The 18,564-nt window shown below is 33.4% G+C and overlaps 2 protein-coding genes across 7 annotated transcripts in view; both read right to left on the bottom strand.

Moving 5' to 3' along the window:
• SCFD1 (sec1 family domain containing 1) overlaps positions 1-164 on the bottom strand; it is a 117,951-nt gene extending 117,787 nt beyond the window's left edge. Inside the window, exon 1 of the mRNA XM_047862056.1 lies at positions 59-164. Coding sequence (XP_047718012.1) covers positions 59-116 — 58 coding nt within the window. The 5' untranslated portion in view covers positions 117-164. The remainder of the gene's footprint in view (positions 1-58) is intronic.
• Positions 165-2,955: 2,791 nt separating this feature from the next.
• Positions 2,956-18,564, bottom strand: part of G2E3 (G2/M-phase specific E3 ubiquitin protein ligase) — a 66,900-nt gene continuing 51,291 nt past the window's right edge. For all 6 annotated transcript variants that reach the window (XM_047862705.1, XM_047862702.1, XM_047862704.1 and 3 more), the window contains 5 exons: positions 17,749-18,056; positions 15,160-15,341; positions 11,310-11,482; positions 6,661-6,851; positions 2,956-5,532 (listed from right to left, as the gene is read on the bottom strand). In XM_047862705.1, coding sequence (XP_047718661.1) covers positions 5,276-5,532; positions 6,661-6,851; positions 11,310-11,482; positions 15,160-15,341; positions 17,749-18,056 — 1,111 coding nt within the window. In that variant the 3' untranslated portion in view covers positions 2,956-5,275. The remainder of the gene's footprint in view (positions 5,533-6,660; positions 6,852-11,309; positions 11,483-15,159; positions 15,342-17,748; positions 18,057-18,564) is intronic.

Genomic DNA, 18,564 nt, shown 5'->3' with positions numbered 1-18,564 from the left:
AGGAGAAGAAATCCCCACCACAGGCACAAAACCGCAGGGAGAAGGGAGTAAGACGTACCTGTTTGTCTCTCTCGAATACCGGCTGCTGCAGCCGTCGCCATCTTGACTCCCACCATCCACTGCCCGGTTAGCGAAGAACCCGAGGATTACGTGGCTGCCCGGACTGCCCCGGAAGCAAAGCCCAGAGGGGCGGGGTCAAGGGAGGTTCCTGGTGGCCGGATCCCGCCTCCTTCAGTTCTCTTCAGAACTTGGAGACGCAGTGAGCTTAGTACCTGAACACCTGGTAGTGCTTACTTTCCAGCTGCGTAATAGTAGGAATTTTTATCCTATCTAATCAAGCCACAGCTTCTCAGATGGTAGCTGCGTTGAATAGAGTTGTTAGGGTAGGAGCGTGGTGTAATGCTAAGAACCTAATTAAATACTAAATTGGTCGTTTACAGATCTCTTAAGTGGTGAGAAGGCTCTAGGGGATCTAAAGATCACTGGACTAAAGTAAATGAAGCTCCAGGAACAAAGTAGGCGTTTAAAAGCTGACTCCATTCTCCTTCCCAGTGCAGCAGGAGAGGTCTCCCCTTTGCCCCTTTCCCAGGGAAACAGGCAGCTTTGGAGCATTGCTCTAATTTGGCAGATTTCTCAATCTTATCTTTTAGGTAAAACGGTCTAGTTTTATGGTGTTTTGCGTACATGAACACAGGAGCTAGTAAGAATTCAAAATAGCAAACTGAATATCCTCCTCCTTTGCTTTTAGTAACTGCAAAAATCATATGTGGGGGAGGGTTGCTTGGTTAATGGACAGCTGGTTTTTAATATACACTTGAAACTGCGTGATGACAAAACATATCCGATATTGATAACTAATTTTGGTTATTGTGTAATTTTTTGTCTTTATCAAGGTGTAATTGACAAATTCAAAAGATAAAGTTTACACTGTGATGATCTGATATAGTTATATATTGTGAAGGGTTCCCCCCCATCTAGTTATCACATCCATTGCTTCACATATTTATCTTTGTTTTGGTGAGATTTAAAATCTACTCAGTAAATTTCAATTATACAATAATCAACTGTAGTCACCATGTTATATATTAGGTCTCAGACCTTATTCATCTTCTAGCTGAAAAGTTGTTACTGCATCAAATGACCTACATGTATAATCTTAAAAAAAAAAAAAAAGTCAAATTCATGGAAACAAAGAGTGGTTACCAGGGACAAGTGACTGGGGAAAATAGGAAGAGGTTGATCAAAGGTTATGAACCTACATTCTTTACCTTTAAGAACTGCATCCTCTAGTTTTCACAGCTAACTGGCATATTCACTGAAAACTTAACTGGAACATTTACTATTTTATTCAGTGTTATTTTGAAGGAATTGCCAATGATCTAGATGTACTGTAATTAAACAGAAATAACAATTCCTACCCTAGGGGAAAGTTGTACTTCATTGTTTGTCTTCATGGAATGTAGAATATATAGACTTTCCCATCTTCCAGTATCTGAAAGCCCAATCTTGATTTGTGTATTTTTACTTTCAAATGCAAACCTGTTAACCATTTCAGTTCTATCACAGACTTCTTCCCAGGACTCTGAGTCATAGTAATATAAAACATTAAAACAATGTTTAACAGTTCTATACAATATATACATATGAAATAATATAGTGTCCTAAGGAATGCACTTAGGGTGGCAAAAACATATAAAATATTATACTCCATAGAAGAATGATTACAGTAGACAAATAGAAAACAGACCCTGTGAGGCTGAGATTGAGAAAGGAATTTGTTACCCATTTTTAAAATCAGAAAGAATCAAACTATGGCTTCAGAGTGTTAACCCCTTATTTACTGTAGCCTGGCTCTACCATCCAGATTTTTGCCTTAAATAATTTATCCTGACAAAAAAACTATTATTTTACATTAGGGAATAGTTTTAAGTTTAGCACAGAATGTCACAGAATGGCTTACTGAAGAGGTTCTCAGGTGTCAGTCAGAGGATTCAGGATCTCTCAAATGTGAAAAGGATCTTGGATCTAGTATTGTCAGAATCTTAACCTCAATAAATCCTAACAAGTTATTTAATTTAGCTCATATAAGCACTTCACATTTAGTAGCATGAACATATTTATTTAACAAACTTCATTGTAATTATCATGTTTTCTGGTTACATCTGAAGTCTTAAAAAAAAAAAAAAACGGAAAAATAGGCTGACACATCAACTATCACCTAGTATAATACCTGGCATATGTTGGGCAACTGGAAAAGAGTCAAAATGAGAACTTGAAAATTGGGTTTTTTCAAAACAATCCAAAATTTTCTAAACTACATACACATTCAAGTAATCCATTATTCAATGTGTTCTTATACTCTGTATTGCATTACTTGAAGCATAAAACTTTGTATTGCATTACTTACAGCATGAACAGTAGTTTAATAGCTTATTCTAAAACTAACAATGAAGCATGTGATAATCCCTATATAAAAAAGAATTACATTATCATAAATAGAATCTTGTTCTAATCATTTTCTTACAATGACTAAATACTAAAGGCAAAGTCATGGAGAAAACTTACCTATTATAATCTCCTTTACTTAGCATTCAGTATTGAGTATAAAAGTAACAATAGATTACATAAATTTAGGGAAAAAAATTACTGAAAGTTTTAGCATAAAGTAGAAGCCAAAGTGAATTCTCTGGTTAGTAATCAAATGAAAGCTTTTTACTTGACCCAAACAATGGCTTATTCATAATATGGAAATTAAATATTACAAAGTATAAAATCATAACCCAGTTTGATGAAATATTTTAAAGAAACTTTAACCTTAAATACTAAAACACTAAAGTGACTAAGTACAAGAATATAAAGAATTGTATAAAAGGTCGTCAGACGAAGTTCCCATAACAAAAGGCTTAAAAGATGTCCAAAAACAACGAATTTAAAACTAACCAAAGACCATTAGCAGATGTGTAATAGGTGACTTTATGGTTTTCTTCAATATTGAGACCAATGGAAAACAAACTTGAAATATATGGCATTTTGACAACTCAAACAGGAAATACAAATACACATTGATAAGGTTTCATAGCATAATGACTTTAGAAATTCAATGTCAGTAAGAGTTGTGCACTGGCTACAACAATGAATAGAAAAAAGAAAAAGAACAATCACAATATTAACCATTTGACATAGTAACATGGCAGAAAATAAATATAGGATTCTCTACTATGCCTTGACTATACAGATTAACCTAAATATCAAATTAATGGAACATCCTTAAACCCAGAAGATGCTTTGCAATAAGTATGCTTCACTTTAAAATGTGAATATCCTAAATTATTATTTACATCATACCTTATCCCTAAGTCCCTGTCTACACATAACATAGTGAAATGAGGAACTGAAATACTGTTTCTAGTTATCGCCAACCAAGCATATTGCTTCCATACAAACCCTACCCTACCCAAAAATTGTGTGAAATTTCAGCAGTTTTAATTACCACTTCAGGAGAAATTAAAACTACAAATGACCAGAAAATAGCTTTAATTAGGTTATTTGGTTTATACTGGTTTTTAATTTCATAAAATCTAGGTAGGGTTGAGAAATATCCAATTTATCATCACATTTAGAATAAAAGCTATATGGAAAATTTGAAGTTTATATTAGGTATTCAAACTTTTATTAATCCTTTAATTACTTTTGATAATTTAACAATTCAAGACAAAGACATGCCTTGTATCAAGTTCTTAAAAACTTCAAGTTAAAATGAAACTGTAATTTGCTGGGTCTGTCAGTAAGTGTAACAAAGGAAATTGTATTAGGATTATGTTTTAGTTTTCCTTTGGTATTAAGAGATATGTTGTTTTCCTTTAAAAAGTATCAATAATTAAAGGATGTCTTGGGGAGAATATGATGATAGTTGATTATCTGCTATGTGTATTTTAAAAATGTGATTAAAACCAACCTCTCATAAAGATTTACCTCTTATCCAATTTACCTTGGTGGAAAACCCATTTAATATTTGATAATAGATTAGGGACATAAGACTTTTCCACCTTCTTCTTTTGTAAGAACATACACATGGGGACGTGACCATGGGACTATGTATCTTCAAATTGTTATTATATGATTTTTTTTGTTACTTTTAGGTGTTCTTTAATTTTTAGTAACATTAATAAAGTTTAAAAGGCAAGGAAAGGTAAAGAGTTTATAGTAAGATACAATGAAACACTGTAGTTAATTCTGCATGGTGACATCAGAGTGGGTTTTTCATTCTATTTGCATTTCTTTCTTACATGTTTCTAGGTTGCTTTTATAATAACAATATCTTTCAAGAGCAAAGAAGATAACTGTATAACACAGTGGTACCAGTTTACCTATCATACAACCATCTTGGTAATAAATAACTGTCAAATAGTCAAACCTACCACATGGCGATCCACTGAGATAACTGAGACACCAAAAATGATTCTGGATCAGACATAATGTGATTTAATATGACACAGGGGATACAGAGAGGGGAAAAAAATCCTATGATTAAAGACAAGGCTTTAAAGAAGACACTTTCTTAGGTATTTTCAACTATATTTTATCCACCTCAGAAGTGTTCTTAAGACTATATGGAATGTCCATAGATTTTAGAATATTTGTGCAATTCTGCTTTTCATATAATACTTCCCATTAGGCATAATCTAATTGCAGTGAAGGTCTATTTTAATATAAATCAGTAATCTAAAAGCATTTTTAATCAATTTAGTGCCATCCTAGAAAAAAAAAAAACACTTATAACACGTTCCCTGGAATATATGCCTTTGATTTATATAACAGGATTTATCAATTAGCTTTTCTATTTAATGCTTTAAAATAAGAAATAATTTGAAAATTTTTTAAAACTAGAAAAAACATTGTGGTATCCTGTAACTAATACTAATTTGCAGAAATAGTGAATACAAGTTTTTTCCCATATATATATATATATATATATATATATATATATCTCATGCTATTATACTTGAAAAAAGTCTGTACAGCTATTTTAAAACTATTTATATTAAAGTTTATGAAGCATGTATTTTAAGAAAATAGAAAAATATCAACTTTGACTGGTATACTTTAACACAAAAAGTTTTTAGCTTAAGTGGCCAAAACATTCCTTTATGTTCATATCATAAATTTTATTGGGCCAAGAAGCTGACAAGTTTGTTGAAAAATGATGATGGACAGATTTCTGAAACAAAAAGTATCAATAGCAGCTTTTAAAGAAGCATGTCTTTGTTCAAAACATTTAATGTCCAATGTAGTGACTACTTTCTTCCTTTTCTAGTCTTAGAGTGTTTTTTATGGCAAAATCCATATTTTCTTGAAATTCTTGGTATGTATTGGTGATTGGAAGAGCTAAACAGTTATTACACTTGTTTCCGACAGGAAAATCCATATGAAGACACTCAATTGAAGGAGTGGGTTTAAATCCAGCTGGTGGAATGGAATTGCAACCAGTTGCAAAAATAAGAATGTCTTCCATTGTTACTGCAGATTTACCATCTGAAAAGTTTACCAAAAAAGAAAAATAAATCCATGTTATATATATTGCTATCATCATAGACTCTTTCCCAACTAGACAGTGAATGAATATTTAAAGGCAGAGAATCTAACATCTATCTTAGACAAACTAAATCACCAGATCAAATGTAATAAGAGGAAAACTGTACACCCAATAAATGTTTATTTGAACCTCAAAGTAGAACTCAGAAAATCATTTAGTAGAACTATTCATTATACATTCGAATGCCTTCTCTAATATAAAATTATCATATAATTAAAGAGGTTCAGTGGGCATGATAATAAAAATAATTTTAAACCATTTCCAGATCATCCCTATTTAAGAAAGTAGTTCATCAAATGCAGAGAGGAAAAATAAATGGTGTAAAACAACTAAACAGCCCACCTAAAAAGAATTTTAACTAAAATTTAAATCCTTCCTGCTCAATTTAAATGGAATGATTTTACATAGCTAATACTCAATGATATTTACCATTTCCATAGCCCTAAGCAATGGATGAAGAATAATTCAATTTAACTTAACATTGCAAAAGATGAAATCGATGACTAGTTTTAGGATTACTCTATGCTGTGGCAATCCCCTATTTATTTATTTTTCAAGTTTTTATTTAAATAACAGTTAATTAACATACGGTGTAATATCAGTTTCAGAAGTAGAATTTAGTGATTCACCACTTACATACAGCACCCAATGCTCATCACAGCAAGTGCCCTCCTTAATGCCCATCACTCATTTAAACCATCCCGCTGCCCACCTCCCTTCCAGCAACTCTCAGTTTGTTCTCTATAATTGAGTCTTATGGTTTGACTCCCTCTCTCTTATTTTTTCTCCTTTCCCTATGTTCATCTGTTTTGTTTCTTAAAATTACACATAAGAATGCCTTTCACCTCAAATTATCAAGAGGACAATATATTGCAAAATTTAACTTTACTCTGTAATCTTTCCTGATCACTTTTAACTCAGTCATATAAACTTGTCTTGAAATACATTCTGTAAATATGGAGTTAGATGAAAAGTCTTATTACCAAAAAGCAAAACTCAAAGAAATAAACTAATATACTATAACAAATTTTCTAAGACAATTAAAAAAAAATAAAACATCCACATACCCTCAACAGCCTGTAAATAACTGTTCCAAAACCCCAAAGACTGTACATTGGATAATGTGCGGACTGTAAAAAGATCACTAAGGATTTCTGCAGAAAGATTCTCAGGTTTATGACAGAAGATGCTATAAAATGCTTCTGGGTAAGTCTGAATTTTCTCCAAAACACCAAGAGTTTTCAGACCCTGCTTAAAACTTAAGAGAAATAAACAATAAGCCAACATTTATACATGTGTTTGGTATTACAATTACAAATTAACATTTCTAGCTAGTTTACTACCACATATACTTACATATGAGGAAAAATATATAATATAGATATACATGATGATACTTTTAAATCAATAACAAACAGGTATACTAATATAAAATTAATATTTTATCTGCTCACATTATTTGAGTTTATAAACTAGTTATAAATTAAGCTAACAACTTTTTAAAAGGAAAAAAGTAGACATGTGAAGTATTTTACACTGCAAAGTTAGTTGGTAGAAGAATGAAGATGCCTGGAGAATGCAAAGAAAAATAGTAGTAATAAATCTTAGCCACATAAAAAAATTAAAATATGTACTGCTAAAAAGAAATTAAGAAGACAAAAAAAAGTGGGAATATGTTTGTTATATACATGACAGAAAACTAATTTCTCTAATATACAAAAAATTGAAGTCATTTTTCTGAAAGAACAATCTAATAGGAAATGAGCTAAATATGAATGGGTAATTAACAAAATACAAGTAAACTTTTAAAAATGCACATTCTTACTAGTAAGGAAGAATGGAGGTTTATTTTTGCCTATCAGACTGACTGAGCCCTACCTGTGGCTCTAGATCCCCTACCCACCTTCTTAGGTACCTGCTACAGATTCATCTCCTTTTCTATTGGCTTTTCCTCCAGAGCACAGAAATGTGCTTATCTTTCCCATCTTTAAATAGAAAAAAAAAAAATTCTTTCAATCCCATCTGTTTTCCTTTCTAAGTAGATGGTCAAGTAGGAGACCACCCACTTGAAAGATTAATGTACATTCACTACCTTCATTTGCTTATTTCCTATTCACTTTTATTCCATTCCTCTCTGTATCTGAGGAAAAACTGCCCTAAGTTCATGAATGATCTCCTTCTACAGCATCAGTCTTCTGGTTTCTCTTATTTCTCTGGCCAGATTGTTTCAGGCTCTTACAAAGCTTCATCTTTCTTTATTTTGCCTTAAATGTTGCTGTTTCTCCCTCATTGATCTGTAACAAGGCCAATTTCTCTTCTCCCTTACCCTCTCCCATGGCTGTATTTAGCAGGTATACACTCATCATTATAAAATCTATTACCTCCAGCCCAGAAATATACCCAACAGACTAATTGTTACCATATATTCCAAGCAACCAAACAATTATCAAGTCCAAGAGAAAGTTAATTAGCTTACTACCAGAATCTGAACCATAATTGACAGTATATGCCTCCATTATCCCTCAAATTAGGATAGCTAAATCTAAAAGTCATCCTTAACTATTTCCTCTTCCATCCCTTATTACCTAGTCCTATGAATTTCCTTTTCTGAAATCCCTTTTAGCTGCTCATTTCTCCGTATACCCCTCTACCACCCTATTACAAACCACTTGCAGAGGAATTGTATCAGGCATGCAAATTCCCAAGTTTGTTTCCATGCTCTAGCTCTAGAGATGTGCCAGAAACAAACCCTAATACTGTCAGTCATCCTGACGTAGACTGAAAAGACGTAGACTTTTTCCTTTGGAAAAAAAGGTCTAAATAAATATAATTAAAGATCTTGAGATCATCCTATCTAGATTACTTGGGCTGTCTAAATACAATGACAAGTGGATTATAAAGTGTCTCTTTATAAGAGACACAGAGAGGAAAAGGCCATGTGATAGAGATTCTAAACTACAAGTATTTTCTACTGTGGAGTGATCTCCAGAATATATTGCCAATTGAAAAAAAAAAAAAAGACCAGAAAAAAGAGTGGATGGTATGTTACTATTTATCTAATAAAAGAAATTAGTACACATTCACACAAATATTTATCTGCTATCATTAAAAAAAACCCCAAGTAGAGGTGCCTGGGTGGCTCAGTCGGTTAAGTGCCTGACTTCCCTCAGGTTGTATCTCTTGACTCATGAGTTTGAGCCTCGCATCGGGCTCTGTGCTGACACCTCAGAGCCTGAAGTCTGCTTCGGATACTCTCTCCCTCTCTCTCTCTCTGCCCCTCCCCCACTCAGTCTCTCTCTGTTTCTCAAAAATAAACATTAAAAAAATTTTTTTAAACCCATAATTAATAGAAAGATAAACAATGAAAATCACTAAAATGATTACTTCATCAGGGAATGAAAGGTGAATGTGATAAAGATGAAAGCTATACCCCTCTGAATACAACTGGTATCATAGAGCTGAGTTGTTTTTTTTTTTGAGAAAGAGAGGGTGAGGATGGACACAAGTTGGGGAGGGGCAGACAGAGAAAAGTGGGGAAAGAGAGAATTCCAAGCAGGGTTTGTGCTGTCAGTGCAGAGCCCGATGCAGGGCTTGAATTCACAAACTGTGAGATGGTGACCTGAGCCAAAATCAAAAATCGGACACTTAACCGACTAAGCCACCCAGGTGCCTCTGAGTTCTTTCAATATACTTTCATTATAGATTAGACTTTGGAACCATGCAAATATTTGACATTATTTTAAAATAAAACAAAATTTTTAAAAATCACAAAAAATAGAGGTGCCTGGGTGGCTCAATCCATTAAGCATCTGACTCTTGATGTGAGGTCACGATCTCACAGTGGTGAGATCAGCATCACGTTGGGCTCTGCACTGAGCATGGAAAGGAGCCTGCTTGGGATTCTCTCTTTCCCCACTTTTCTCTCTCTGCCCCCCCCCAACTTACGTCCATTCTCACCCTCTCTTTCTCAAAGGAAATAAACATTAATAAAAATAATAAGTAGGGGCTCCTGGGTGGCTCAGTAGGTTGAGCGTCTGACTTTGGCTCAGGTCATGATTTCATGGTTTGTGACTTCGAGCCCCACATAGGGCTCTGTGCTGACAGCTCAGAGCTTGGAGCCTACTTCGGATTCTGTGTCTCCTCCTCTCTCTGCCCCTCCCATGCTCATGCTCTGTCTCTCTCAATAATAAATAAATGCTAAAAAAAAAAAAAGAAAAAGAAAAAAGAAGAAAAATAAGTAAAAATTATTAAAAATAAAAAATGAAAATAAAATGTATATTCAGTTAGTAGTATAAAAACAGAATATTCCAAATGTTTTTAAAATACAATAATTTACACAGCCCTAGAAAAATGTTAATCTGTTTTCAATACTAATATGGTATTGGTGATAATGTTGGTAATGTTATTTGAGACTGTTATTAATGAAATGTGGAATAAATCAAGTGAGTAATTATTTCATACTTTAATTCTCCTGTGTTGTTGACAATTAAGATTCTCAACATGGAGCAAAGAAAAAGTTAAAAATCTTGTAGTAGTGAATTTGAAGTTATCACTAAAAGCCAATATATTTTTTACCTTAAAAACCTGAAACCAAACCAAAACAGTCCTATATTTCCTAGTTTGGCTCCACTGAAAAGGCCTAAAAACAGTGACTAATCTGGCAAAAATAAGCATTCCTAGCACCCAGATTGTGTTTTTCAAATACTATTCCCCTTTCAAAGAAACAAAGGTTCCTTAGTTCAAAATGCAAAACAGAGCCTGAAAGACCTCATCATACCATATAGCAAGAAAGCTATCATAGATCATTAAGGTTAACATCAGAAGAACTCAAAAAAGAGGCGCCTGGATGGTTTAGTCAGTTGCGTGTCTGACTTCAACTCAGGTCATGATCTCATGGTTTCATGAGTTCAAGCCCCACATCGTGTTACTGCTGTCAGCTCCAAGCCCACTTTAGATCCTCTGTCCCTCTTTCTGCCCCTTTCCCACTCATGCTTGCACTCTCTCTCTCAAAAATAAAGAGACATTAAAAAAAAAAAACAAAACTCAAAAGACACAAAAGAAGATTTACAATGGCAAAATATGGAGACAATTAGAACTTAAGTGTAATGGTTTTGAACGCATCAAATGTATTTAAATCTATGGATTAACAAAGGTAAATGAACAAGACTGGCCACAGGCTGACTAGTAATTATTAGATTTGTGTGGTGATTACACAGTGTCCAAGTATGCTTACTTTCATATGTATTTTATATTATGAGAATAGAAAAAATGTGAGAACCATAAATTTCCAAACTTCTTTTAAGGGTGACTAGAACAAAAAGTTTGAAGACCAGTGTTCTAAGCTAACAAAGAGCAAAGCTCACACCCACCTTGTTAATCAAAGAATGCTTAGTACTTATTACCCAGCAGACAACAGGTGCTCAACAAATAGTTATTAAGTGAATGAGTAGAAATCGAATAGTTGGCTTATATGCTAAGAAATTTAAAATATTTTTTATTTAGAAAAATAATTATAAGTTGAGACAATGATTACTTTTCCTACCCAAGTATGAGACATTTATACAACTCCATATAAAAGGGTTAGAACAGTAACTATCCTTAAGACATTAGTTTTAAAGCACTATTTAAAATAGCTTACATTTTTATCAAATATATCTAACATTATAAGACAATCACTTTAAACATGTAATTTGAGAGAATCATATAAACAACTTACCTTTCAAAGGGTGCTTGGACTCTCTTAATTACATGGTAAACTAGTATATCTTTTGCCAACATGTATTTGTCACTTATTGATGTTATAAGTCTTAGACATCCAATAAGCTCGAGATAGTTATAGCATTCATTTACTATTGAGTTTAAGTCAGCCACAGTTGTTGCAGTATTTACCTATAATGAAGAAAATATACCCAGTTTACCCATTTACGTGTGAATGATATTTACATTCAAATGACACTTACTACTTTAAATTTAATTCTAGAGAACACCAGAGTGGAGTGAAAGTATATCAAGAATTATTTTTCTATAATAAATGTATGGCAATCCAGTTTAATAAAGTGTAAATTTCTGCCTTCAAGAAACATAGAGTATAATGCCACTTTAATATAGAAATTTACTTACATCTGAGGCAACAATTGACACAGAACAGTTACATAGCATGAGAGAGGCAAATGAGATAACCTGAGATTTCATGAAAGACAGTATCAGCTAAGACTTAAAAGAGGGATAGAATCAAAAGAATAGTTGAGGGAACAACATAAAACAAAGAAATTCTTGACCATTTATATGCCAGACACTTCCATATAGGTTAGCTCTTTAACAAAATTACACAGGGAAAGAAATATTAAATATAGGAAGCAGTCAGGGTGCCTGAGTGGCTCAGTCAGTTAATCATCTGGCTCTGGATTTTGGCTCAGGTCATGGTCTCATGGTTTGAGATGGAGCCCCGCATCAGGCTCCGTGCTGAAGGTACAGGGGCTTGGTATTCTCCTCTCTGCCCCTCCCTCGCTATAAACAAACTTGAAAAAAAAAAAAAAATAGAAAGCAGTCAATAGTCTATTTGAATAGAAAACTTCCTTTTTATTTCTTCTTTCCAAAAGACTTTTTTCAGAGATTTACATGATTTTCCTCATTCATTTCAGATCTCTGCTGAAATCCCAGAAGTTTTTCCTGACTACCCTCATCAAAATACTACCTTCACACTCAGAGACTAACAGTTGGGTAATATTACCTTATGCCCCCAAACCCAACCTGAGTTTTAGTTAGGCACACAGCCAAACTTTCCTTACAGCTCAATGTGGCTATATGTGATTAAGAGCTGTCTAATGGAATGTGAGTGTCAAACTTCTCTGCATTCTACTTCTATTTCCTCCTTTAAGAACAACCTTCATGTAGATGAAGACAATATCATGATTACACAAGAGATGAGGGAATCCAATTCCCTAGATGACTTGGTGTATCATAACTATACTGCTAAAATAGAAGCCCTCTGAAAGGCCAGAGACCATTTTACACTTTGTGAACCATAGGGTGTCTGTTGCAACTACTCAATTCTGCCACTATAGTGTGAAAGCTGTCACAGACACAAAACAAATGGGAAATGGGTAGGGTTGTGTTCCAATAAAACTTTTATTTATAACACAAGAGGCAGCAGGCCAGACTTGGCCTACAGCCATAATTTGTCAGACTCTACACTAAAATCTAGATAACAAGTTTTGGAGATATGAGTATCTGTTGGGGTCTCTGTTAGGGAAGCTAAGACTAAGCTCCAACTTATTATACCCCAAACATTATCTCCTCTCTTACTCTGTTTTACTTATTTTTTTAAATGTTTGTTTATTTTTGAGACAGAGAGAGAGAGAGAGAGAGAGAGAGAGGGAAACAGAATATGAGTGGGAGAGGGGCAGAGAGAGGAAGAGACACAGAATCTGAAGCAGGTTCCTGGCTCTGAGCTGTCAGCACAGAGCCCAATGTGGGGCTTGAACTCACAAACTGTGAGATCGTGACCTGAGCCGAAGTCAGACACTTAACTGACCGAGACACCCAGGTGCCCCCTGTTTTACTTATTTTTATAATACATTTTACTACATGACAGTATATTATATATTTATCTTCTGTCCTCCCTCTAAAATGTAAATTTCAAGGAAGCAGGGACTTTGGTTCACTACCCTATCTTCAGTGATGAACCAGTATAGGGTACCTAGTTACTTGTTAACTAAATGAATGAACAAACATGGATAGGAGCACAGAAATAGGAGTAGATAAAGCCATGAGGAGGGCTGGAAGTCTTAAATGCCCTAATGAAGAGCCTAAGTTTGTTCAATAGGTATTGAGAAGTCACAGAAGATTCCTGAGGAAGAAAGCAATGTGGTCATAACTACTTTTCAAAGAATCATCCTGAATAAGAATATTAGAATAATATCCTAATTATTTAAGCCTAGACATAATTTGAGTTTGGTACAGTAAGTGCATTTGAAATAAGAAGGAAGGGCTAAAGATAAGCCACTTTTAGAGACAGATGACTTGACACACACTGATAAATAGAATACGGAGGAATGAAAATGACCCATTCTCCAGAAAGGCATGGAAATAAGAAATCTCTTGAAAACAAAAATCAGGCAAAAAACCCTACAAATTCTGGGGAAAAAATAGTTCTGTCTTAAATATATTTGGCTTAGTGTGTCAGCAAGATTCAGATCCTATTTGATATAAAAGTCTAGGGGCTCAACAATACAAGTCTGGGAATCATTTAGAAGGTTATGGGCGAGGAGAAGGTTTCCAAATAGTACAGAGTGAGGACGGTTAACACAAACCTAAAAACTACCCCAAGTTTCAGGAGTAGGAAGAAGTAAATATTAAAAAAAAAAAAAAAAAAAAAAACCCACAAAAACAAAAAAACAAAAAACTGTAGAGATGAATTCCAAGACAATAGTGATTACAAAAGGAGATGAGGAAAGAAAGGCCTTTGCATATGGTGATTTAGATCCCTGGAGATCAGCTACAAACTAGGGAACTTGGGATAATGGGGGTGGGAACAGAAGCCTGACTATAAGAAGAAATGAATATGAAAGAGGAAGCTGAAACAATGCAGTTATAATAAAGTACATGTTTTAGTAAAGAGGAAAAAAGGAAAAATAAGTTGAAGAGTTAAAGGGTTAATTTAAACTACCATTTTAGGATGAAGTGTTTTGGGCCAAATAAAAAAGACAGACTTCCATCTCTCTTACTTTGTAGTTTTAAAACTGAGGCTTAACAAGATTAACTGATATGCCCAAGGTTACACAGTTTATAGCACTTATTTTAAATTAAAATCTGACTTCTGAGCATGTGCTTTTAAACATTAAACTATACTACCTATCAATTGAGACAACAGAGTAGGCTTAAGCAGGAAGGAGGTTAAAGGAAAAAAAGTTGAATGGATTTCAGTGTCTCCATTAGTTTCCAAATCAGTAACACGTATGTAGACAGGGATACTTATAGGGCATTATGATAGTTAAATTTTGTTTTTAAGGTCATATGTAGTACAGGGCTCAAAAAATCGTAACTATTTTTAGGTGGAAACACTGAGTCTCCCCACTGTTTCCATAAAGAAGAAATTCAGCCTTGTCCTTCTCTCCACCTAGCACTCTTATCTCCCTGTAGGAGTTAGAGTAAGTTTTTTGACTGATAAGCCAAGTCCTTGCTCTCTTCATATCCATGTGCCTGTAGGAAAGTACACTTTCATCTGCTCTCTAGCAGGCAATAAGGAGCCTGCCTTATGTTGTTTCTAGCAAGGTAGATAAATCCATCTAATTCTGAGAAGTGTTAACAAGCCATTTTGACCAAAGACCAAAGTCACATTATCCAATTGGTTGTATCAACATTAAGCCTGGCCCTTTGATCTCTAGTTGTCTAACCTTACTTAACATCTATCTCTTAATTGGTTGTGAACTCTGCTGGTAAACAGAACTGATGATACACCTTAACTACCACAAAAAGAGAAGTATTATTCTATCATAGGTCCATCATTTATATTCAAATATAACTAGAATATAGTCTTTATTTTAATAAACAAGTACATTTCTTACCCTGATTATCATTTGCGCCACGTCAAAGTCTGAAACATCGTCTAAAATTGGTTGGGTATTTTCTGGTCCATAAACAAGGCAGTTAAACAAGGTTTTAGAAAAGAAACCAGGTGAAGGACCACCATGAACCAAGGAAATGGCAAGGATTTTGCCAGCTTCATAGTAAAGATTCTCTTTCAGAGCTGTAAATACAGATAAAAATACATCAAATATAATTATATTATTATTATAAGATAACCATCATATGTGATGAATACATATACAGTAAAATTAAATACCCAAAAACTTAAATAAATGTAAAATAACTTAATTCACAGAAATTAGAATCATGTATAAAATATAGATCTCACCTAAATATATTTTTCTGAATAAAAAATGACCCCTAATAGAAAAATGTAAATACAGAAAATCTTTTAATACAAAAATCACCTATAATCCTATCACCAGAATAACCAGTGTGCACATTTTGATGTAAATTTCTCACATGTATATTACTATATACACAAATAGTTTGACTTCTGCATTTTTTCACTTATTATAAACTTTTTCTATGTTATTCAAAATTATTCAAATTTACAGTTAATAAATGTATTAAGACTAATTTACAAATGTGCTACAATGTAAACCATCTTATAATGGCTATGTTAGCTAAGTTACATTTTCAATTATATGAGACACAATATTAACACCTATTTCCATATTCTTGTTTATATATCTTTGGTTACTTGATTACTATAAATTCCTACATATGCTAGTAGTTCAAAAGACGTAAACATTTTTAAGGTCGTTGATACATAGCGCTAAATTATCTTCCAAATGGCACAAATTTACTCCCAACAGTATATACTATCTTACCATGTAATCACAGATTTCAATATTTTTAAAATTATCATTTAAAATGTTTTAGCTAAGTGAAGTAAGTCAGAAAAAGACCAATATCCCATGATTTCACTCATATGTGGAATTTAAGAAACAAAACAAACCAGCGAAGGGAAAAAATATGAGAGAGAGATACACACACAAATCAAGAAACAGACTCTTAAGAATAGAGAACAAACAGATGATTACCAGAGGGGACAGAGGTGGGGGGATGTGTTAAATAGGTAATGGGGACTAAGGAGTGCACTTGTCATGATGAGCAGAGGGTGATATATGAAGTGTCAAGTTACTATATTGTACACCTGAAAGTAATATAACACTGTATGTTAACTACCTTAAATTAAAATAAAAACTTAAAAATAAATAAAATGTTTTAGGTACTTTGATAAATCAAAAAGATATCATGTAAATTTTCCTTAAAATTGTTCTGAGCAAATTATTAATAAGTAACATTATCAATACATGAACTAAATGAAATCTCCTCAACAATAACTTTATATGCAATGTATTAGCAGTCACATTTTACAGTTGAACACCCTGAGTTCCAGAGAGGGCTACATAATTAACCTAAGGATGTAAAACTACTGAAGCAGATGTGTACGAAACTGAATTCAGATTTTGTGAATTCATGCACTCATTCACTGCACCAAAACTATCTTGAATTAACACTGCTGATTATTTGGAGTGTGTTTTGTTGTTGTTGTTTTTGTTTTTTAAAAGGAGTTTAGAATTAAACTCAGTGTAGTGCATATAATACAAATAAATCTTGATAGTTCTCAATTATTTTAATGATTCAGGCAAAAGTGAGGAAGTAAGTTCTATGACATACATAGAAGGAAATTCAAATGGAATAAAATGAGACTTCTTTCAAATTTCCTATTACAGCAAAAGTGGTATAAAAGCTCCTAAAGAGTGCTAGAATTAACCATGCTTTTTTTTTAATTAAAAAAGGTTTTTTAACCATCTTCTGAGATGCATGTTTTAATTCCTTACCAGAGAAGTATCATATACATAATTTCACACAAAAAATTCTTGAAAGCAAAAGTACATTAAAAAATCCATTACAGAGGCGCCTGGGTGGCTCAGTCGGTTAAGCGTCCGACTTCGGCTCAGGTCATGATCTCACGGTTCGTGAGTTTAAGCCCCGCATCGAGCTCTGTGCTGACAGCTCAGAGCCTGGAGCCTGCTTCAGATTCTGTGTCTCCCTCTCTCTCTGTTCCTCCCCTGCTCTGTCTCTGTCTCTCTCAAAAATAAAGATTAAAAAAATTTAAAAAAAAAATCCATTACATATGGACCAGAATAGTATCTGATAAAAATCCTAGGTTGTAAAGAAACATCCTATCAGCAAACTCCAAATATGTGAACAAGAAGGGCTCAAATAATCATCCATTCCATTTGGCTACATTATTCAAATGAAATTACAATGAATATAAAGTACATTTTTAAGAAGCTACAGTTAATTATGAATTCACTCCAAGGAGGATATTTGTTATAAAGAAATTAAGCATATTCTTAAATAAAAAACATTTCACTATAAAATTTACTTGTAAAAGTATCACTCCCCCTTCTCTTTTCTGTGATTCAATCGGTATTTTATTAACAAAGTGAACTATACATTTTGACCACAGGACAGAATAGTAATTCTAACCAACTATCTCCTTCTTTATACATGGTATCTTCAGTAGGTACAATAATAAATAAAACAATTACCTTGAGAATTTAGAGACAAGTTCTTAGACAAGGACCCTTCAAATATTGGTGAATTCTCAAGATGCTGCATTAAGAGACTTAGGAATTCTTGCTTTGATCCAGGATGTTCTCTTCCAAAATTATCATTTTCATTAACATATGCTACTTCAATTGTGTATGAAGGATTAAAGTTTTGATTTCTGAATCCATCTAAGGCACTATTCCAGATATTGGCTTTATTAATCCATAATCTTTTAGCTTTTTTTTTAATTTGAAATCCTAATTCCATTATTATTGTTGATATATCTCTTCTAAATTTGCTGCCTTGCCTATAAAACATGAATTTAAACATAAAAGTTAAGTACTCTAAAGTACTTCATGTGACACAGCAGTTATATGGCCAATAAAAAAATAGAAAACTACATTAAAAGGAAGTTCTTCACCAACTCCCACCCAAAAGCACACAACAGGTCCCCTATTATTTGATTTGATTCTAAATTCTTGACTTCTTCCCAATTTCCTACCAAATTAAAATGTAATGTCATAAATGATTTATGAGAATGTTGATAGATCTTTGTATCAAATTTGATCATTTTAGTAGATTCAGATATAAGAGTCAGAAGCTCAGAATCTCACCATCTTGGCCAATGGCTATAATAAACAGTTGCTTAAGTGTATTTCAAGTTCACGAGATCCTTTAAAAATAGAACAAATATAATCTTTGCTTACTCTATGAGAAAACCACAGTTGTAAGAGATTACACAATGTATTTTTAATCACAGAGTTAGTTAACAGCAGAGCTAATATTATAAACGCAATTCACAACCCTTTAAATCG

Source organism: Prionailurus viverrinus, chromosome B3 (genome assembly GCF_022837055.1).
Source record: "Prionailurus viverrinus isolate Anna chromosome B3, UM_Priviv_1.0, whole genome shotgun sequence".
Taxonomy (NCBI): domain Eukaryota; kingdom Metazoa; phylum Chordata; class Mammalia; order Carnivora; family Felidae; genus Prionailurus; species Prionailurus viverrinus.
This window is presented reverse-complemented; position numbering and strand designations above follow the sequence as displayed.